At 53.2% G+C, this 6875-nt stretch overlaps 2 protein-coding genes across 2 annotated transcripts; both read right to left on the bottom strand.

The window, feature by feature from the left end:
* Positions 1–851: 851 nt before the first annotated feature.
* Positions 852–4644, bottom strand: Pmar_PMAR012097 (retrovirus polyprotein, putative; the record flags this gene model as incomplete). The annotated part of the gene is made up of 6 exons (XM_002765670.1): positions 852–1506; positions 1593–1788; positions 2557–2818; positions 3136–3478; positions 4077–4196; positions 4415–4644. 6 exons carry the CDS (start codon positions 4642–4644, stop codon positions 852–854), a joined length of 1806 nt encoding a protein of 601 aa, XP_002765716.1.
* Positions 4645–5130: 486 nt separating this feature from the next.
* On the bottom strand, positions 5131–5449 carry Pmar_PMAR012098 (hypothetical protein; the record flags this gene model as incomplete). Its single annotated transcript, XM_002765671.1, has 2 exons — positions 5131–5177; positions 5224–5449. The coding sequence occupies 2 exons, from the start codon at positions 5447–5449 to the stop codon at positions 5131–5133; spliced, it is 273 nt and encodes a 90-aa protein (XP_002765717.1).
* Between the last annotated feature and the right edge of the window lie 1426 nt (positions 5450–6875).

The raw sequence follows: 6875 nt of genomic DNA on the forward strand, positions 1-6875 counted from the left end.
CCTCCCACGCAAACCTCCTCCCTCACTTGAGGAGAGTCAGAACGTCCATGGCTCCATTCAGAACGAAGAGCCATCGGGACGTAGGTATCAGAGTCGAAGCGGGTCGGTGGTCGGGAACGGTGACCAGCCCTAGACCTAGTAAATGGTCTCGTAGACTCGGGGCTGCCTCTGCCGGAGGCGTGGTCGGCGACCCTCCGGCGCGTTGATGGATGGGGTCGTTAACAGAGGGTTTCGGCGTTTCTTGAGGAGACTCGAAGTCAGTGTCCATAATGGGGCTTGCCATACCGGAAGGAAGCAACGTTGACTCTTCGGGAGACTTCACAGGGGTAGTAGGCGTCACGAACCGTGAGCGTCTAAGGGGAAGCTCGTCAGGTGACACGAGTGGGGATGGTTCCAGGGTGGACGGAAGACCATCCGAGGGAACCGACTCAGCCGGGCTCTGAAGATTATCAGGCACCGGCGACGGGAGCGGTGTAGAAAGAAGCAGCGGGGATAGGGGCAAATAATGCCCGTCATGAACAGATCGTCCTTCCACCGTAGGTGACGACATAAACGGCCGAGGGGGTAACATAGACGGTCTAGATGGAGCTGCAGGAGTAGAGGCTGCCGAAGGGGGCATAAGTGTTAAGGAAGGTTGACCATATGTCCGTTCATATGATAAGTCACATCTGGTTACCAGCTAGTATTTGGTCATAGTGTCGAGCCGATTCTGACTTCACTATAGTTGTTCCACTTGAGATATGCTGTATTCGCCAAGTTGATCGATAGCATATAGCTTTTGTGGTTTTCGCTAACAGAAGATTATAGGCTCCTTACAGATTGCCCTGTCGTGCTCTGTCCGGTGACTGGAGCTACATAAAAATAGGCCTCGTCCGTGATCTAGACGGGACAGGAGGTGCGGACGGACCATTCGGCGGTCGTACCACAGATCGAGCGGGTACCGGCGGATTGCCCGGAACACCGTTAGAGAACTCTTCCTCGTCAGGCATTGATCTAGGAGGCATCGTTCGCTGAGGATGTAGAGCATGAGCAGGAGATGCCTCAGGGTTGAAGGCTGGTAGAGGTGGTAGGTCTGGGGCTTCTCGATCCACACGCTGTAGAAGACCGTCCGACAGTTGGTGAGGTTGAACTGGATCCAGTCGAACGTGGTCCACGTTGATGACCTCCAACTCGCCAGTGACAGCATGTTTAAAACGAAGCACTCTTACCGAGTCTTGTGAGCCAATAATGTCCACTATATACCAATCACCTTCCCACCTCGGGGCCAACTTGTTGTTGGGGACGTGAACACGCACAAAGACTCTAGCGTTCGGGAAGAAAGCCGTGGGCTTGGCTTTGCGATCGTAGAAGGCCGTGTACCTCGCTGCTGCATGAGTGACAGCCTGGTCGACCTCATCGTCCAAGTAAGCTCGCACCCTAGCCACATATTGTCCGTACGTCTCGGTATCAAATACCAGTGAGCTATAAGCAGACGTTATAGGAATAAAGTCGGCCGGGGGCTCACGTCTAAACATAAGCATGAAGAGACTGTAGCCAGTAGTCTACTATCCACTCTTCTACTGGCAGTAGAAGAGTGGATAGCGGTATTGTACTTGAACATAAGAGCCGGCAGATGGGTCGGCCAGTCGGGGATGCAACAGTGTCTCCTCAAGATCGACAAGATGGTCCCGTTAAGTCGTTCAACCAAACCGTCACCAGCTGAATGGTAGATGGTCGTCCGAGACTTAGAGATACCTAGAGCGTCCAAGGTAGCTCGGAAGTGAGCACTCTCGAATTGCTGGCCTTGATCTGAATGGATCCGTGCTGGCGGACCAAATCGAGCAAACAACCCGAGAAGGTAAGGCAAAGACTCTTCCACCGTTTCCGTACGGAGAGGCTAGGCTTCACCTCATTTGGTGAAGTAGTCTTGAACCACCAAGAGGCACTCGTAACCACCCACACCAGGACCGATCTTGAGGTAGTCGACACCCAAGGTGTGCCAAGCTCGTCCGACAGAAACTAGTAACAGGGGTGACGGGGATCCTTGTAATGGGCCAGCAGCAAGACATGTAGTACAGGTCTGCAAATGCACTTCAACATCCACGTGCATAGTCGGCCAGTAGCACTGTTGTTTCAGCTTGCTCAGCATCTTCTCTCGAGCAAAGTGTCCGGTGTCCTGGTGATAATGGCGAAGGGCACGTTCTCGTAACTCATCGGGGATCACTGGTAGGAGCTTCGCCTCGTCCAGCGCATCCATACGCGGATGCCGAGCCAAAATCCCATCAGACACATCCAAAGAAGCCCATATACGTCAACACGGAAGGTAATCTCGGGTCTTGAACTCGTTGCGGCCCAAAGGATGGCCGTCCAGAACTCGCTCTCGTACCGTAGAAACCACCTCATCCAGGTCTTGACCGTCTCGGATATCATCGATCGAGAATAGGGTATCAAGAACCACCAAGGAGTCATTGGCAAGGACGTATGTAGTCGGCAACCAAAGTCGTCCAGACAAGGCTGCAAGACGGGGAAGTCGTCGACGGGGGACCGTACTTCACAAGCATGAGGGTCTGGTACTACAGGGTCTGGCCGTGGCAATTGAGGTCGAGAGAGTACATCGGCATTGATGTTCTTCGTCCCTTGCTTGTACCGTATCAGAATGGTCGCCCTTGAACAGTTCAAGGACCCCGCCAATAGCTTGGTTGGAAGCACCGCAACAGATCTGGAATGGCTCCCGAAAATCGGGATAGGCCAAGCCAGGAAGTCCGATGAGAGCAGCCTTGAGCTTCGCAAAGGCTTTGTCAGCGTCCACGTCCCAATGTTTTGGTACGTCGTCCGGGCACTTGCCACATAGAGACACTAACCGTTGAATGGGTTTAGCTACCGCAGACATCCGAGGTATGAACGTTCGGTAGTAGTTGACAAGCCCCAGAAACGATCTCATCTCTGACACTGTCCTAGGCGGCGTCCACTCAGCAATAGCTCGAACCCGAGCGGGGTGAGAGATTAGGACGGTACACTAGTCATACCGTTCGTCGATGTAGTACCAACATAAGGTCCACCGATATCCACGGCTAACAGCTCCCATAATTGGGAGGATCGCAGCTGCGTCCCAAAGGCAGGAGGTTCAGCTCTACGGCGCCTGCTTCTTACACACACCTCGCAGGACATGGTGGCCTGCCGAATGTCGCGAACCATCTTGGGCCAGTATAGATGGTAGAGCTTGAGAACTATGCCGTAGAGCTTATTAGACCCTGGATGAGCATACAAGTCGTGCAAGATGCTGATTACCACCGAGCGCATCGCCAAGGAAACATAGTATTGACTCCCGCAAACCGCATGGTACCTGCAGATATTCCCATCCTTATCGATGATATATGTTCGTCGTATACGCTTAACCTCGGTGGCCGTGAGCTCTACCGGCTGATGTGCCAGAATCTTTCTGATCTGCTTGCAGTGGGGGTCGGAACCTTGCTCAGTTAGGACTTCGTCTACCAAACTCCTGACAGCCACGTCATCATCACCTCTCTCATCATCACATAAAGAACCAACCAGCAAGTCCACGTCGAACCGGACATCCGCCGGTACAGAATCAGATGATGCGAGCCGTTGTCGTATAGACTCGAAATTCTCCCGGAGACTGGCGACCGTGGACTGATAGACTTCCTCATCATATGAATTAGGATACAGAGCACGTGACGCACAGTCTGAAGGGTTCCTAGTACCCTTAACATGCTCGAGGACCACCGGAACGTCTCTTAACCACGAAGTTAGTGGTTACCAGTCTCTGGAACCAGTTTACTGGAGATGCTGCCTTTAGGGGTGAGACGCTGCACATTAATGGAGCTATCACTCAGCAGAATAACCTTCTTGACCTTGGGGTCCTCCGAGAGCACGCTATCAATAATCTTGCGGGCCTCAATCAGCGCGTAGAGCTCTAGCCTCGGTATAGACCAGCAGCTGGTTACCAGCTCTCATGTCCAACATCATGGAGACCGCCCCGCGCGTACAGTCGCGTGCCATCGATGTCCGTAACTGTGCAAGCCCAGCCTACAAGAGATGCATCACAGGCAACCACCAGCGTGTCCCCCTGCACATACCGCGGTGTCCATACCGTTCTGGCGTAAGCATCTTGTAGCAAATAATCTCGACGTACGAGATCAGGAGCAAGAGGGTCGTCCATGGTCTTGCCAGCACGCACAGCCGCCCGCATCAACAACCTGCCGGCCATAGCTTCCTCTAGGTATAGGCCCAAAGGGTCAAAGTGAAAATTTAGCCATGATATATAGGGTCGCAACGTTATAGAGCGTGCATCTCTTCGCTCGGCCTTGCCCTCCAAGGGCGGAGCAGGAACGATTGCCAGACAATCTTCTTTTGGATCCCACTGGACACCCAAGAGGGTGCCAGCTTTGTCCTCTGAGGAGTCGGTAGTACCGACTCGGTACCATTAACTCTGTTCTGCAATCGCTTCGATTCCTGCTCGGAGAAGCCGTTTCTGACAACCACTTGATGAACTCCATCTGCCAACATATCCCTATCGCAGCTGGTCTCTGCACCCTGAGCTATATCATCCATGAATGATCGGACACAGTAGGGACCGATATCGAGCTCAGGGGCAGCTTCATTGTCGAACTCTTGGAGGGTGACCCGCATAGAGGTCTGCAACATAGACGGAGAAGCAGGAAGGCCCATAGGCTATGGCCCATAGCGGCCCGAAGTAACATATACCACCTGCCCTCCCAGTAGTAGCCTCGTGCTCCACAATCGGAGCTGACAATATCCAAGGAGTAGAACGCTTTTCCCAAGTCAGCTAGTGTGGAGTACGCATAGCGACGGAGTACTAACAATGGTGACACCACCGAGGACACACAGCCCCGCATGGTGGAGCCTCCCAGAACTAATCGTAAAGGAGTTGTTAAAGATGTGGCTTTTGAAAACTTTTCAAACTTTTCAATGAAAAGCCGCTTTTCGCACGACGAGAAGACCGTATGCGTGATTTATCACCTCTTCCGATGCTTCTCGAGAGTAGCCCCGTTGCACGAGCATATCAAGCTGCTTACAACACTGACCGTAGGCCTCAGGATTCCTTTTTAGCTTAACAGCTAAGAAGTCCTCAGGCCTTTGACAGCTTAACAGACATCTGCTTGGCCCTCCTTAGCGATCGTCGTCGGCTTGGCCGTGCCTCGCTGACCCATGGAATCCTGTGTACATGTCGCTGGACCGGCCCCGGGTGAGAGTTCGGCAAACCTTCGACATCTCGGACAACATCGACTAGGGTGTCCTCGTTCTTGAGGGATTTAGCAGTGCAAACTGCCGTATCCTGGCCGAAATCTCCCAAGGTCGCTTCAGTGCGACGAGAGATGGCCTCTATGGCGGCAGCCACTGGGAACAGAGTCCCCTCTGGAACCGTAGCGACTTCATGCGACTGCGGTGTCAGCTTTAACGTGAAACGCAGTCCACGCAAGAAGTCCATACCGCTTATAAGTGCATGCGAGAGGTTTTCAGTGACGAAGAACCACCAGGGATGAGCCACACCATCTCGAGACACTTTCAATAAGACCTGCCGATTCGTATAGAAGGTAGTGCCGTTAGCGCATTTGACCTTCAACGATTGACAGGTACGCTTGTAGTTGTGCACCACAGATTCAACCAAGCATGACTCACGAAGCTCCTTCCTGCTCCAGTGTCTAGGAGAACGGACACTGTTGACTTCTTGGAAGGGTCTGCTTTATACAAAGTTAAATCATACATGAGAACCTCAGGAACAGCAGCTGGAAGCTCACTGTCATCAGAATTGTGATTGTTTAACTGTGTCGTCCTCATCGCATGGCAGTGCCATGGTGGCACCCGAGGAACTCTTCTAAAGTCTCAGCATCCTCGGATTGACCCGACGACTGAGACGACTCAGATAACGCATCACGGGCTACTCGCGGCCTTGGTCGTGCATGTTGAGTCTGCCCCTCACTGTCGTCCCACAGCCTTCTCGTGCGGACTCATCAGCAACCGCAACCGGGCTCTCTGTGGACTTTGTTGGTAGTGCCTCCCTGCATGCAGCCGCACGGTGACCAATCTTACCACACCTGGGGCATTTCGAGGCGTCGCCCTTCAATGGGCAAGTCCCTTGACGATGGAGGCGACAACAACAAACTCCAGTGGAGCTACTCCACATCTTTGCTGATGGTCGACTGGAAGCGATTGCCTACACCATCGTGCTCTATGTCGAGGTTTAGCACAACGAATACAGTATCCTCTGTTCGCTTCCGGCAAATTGTGACCACAGCCCTGGCCGCAGGGATACCTGCCGGCTAATTCACCATGTGTAGGTACAGCTGCTTGATGATCTCCCGATAGCTCTGTAGCCGATCTGTCGGGATATAATGCCAAGCAAGGCATTGTTGAGTCAACATCTTCACCGTGTTTCACCTCCGCCTTCCAGAAGGCTCGGAGCCGGCGGCGGATGTGAGCGAAGTTTGTAACATCAGAGAGGTGCACCTCGGCGAACTTCTGAGCCGCCTTACCAAGGCCATTCAAGTAGTGAGCTATGAGAGTCTCCTCTGCAAGGAGTTGGCCAGTAATCACCTGAACCTCGGTCCGCAGCAAGTCGAATTGGTAGTCGTATCGATCAATGCCACCCTCTTCGACCTTCAAGCCTTGAAGTTCAAGGAGTTGGACTTGTTGAAGACGGTGTGCCTGTCATCTGCTGTCGCATAGCCATGCCGAAGTATCTGCTGCACGGTCTCGAGGATGTAGCTGAACCGGCCCTCAGCCAGGTGATGTTGGAATTTACATCCATGGAGGCCCTCATAGCCCTGAAGCACCTCCGCACGCACCCCCTGGCTCAACTGGTTCAAGAAGGAGGCCAGCTTCCACACATCATCTCCCGCCGCGAAAGTTAAGTC

This window comes from Perkinsus marinus (assembly GCF_000006405.1).
Source record: "Perkinsus marinus ATCC 50983 genomic scaffold scf_1104296975186, whole genome shotgun sequence".
NCBI lineage: Eukaryota > Perkinsozoa > Perkinsida > Perkinsidae > Perkinsus > Perkinsus marinus.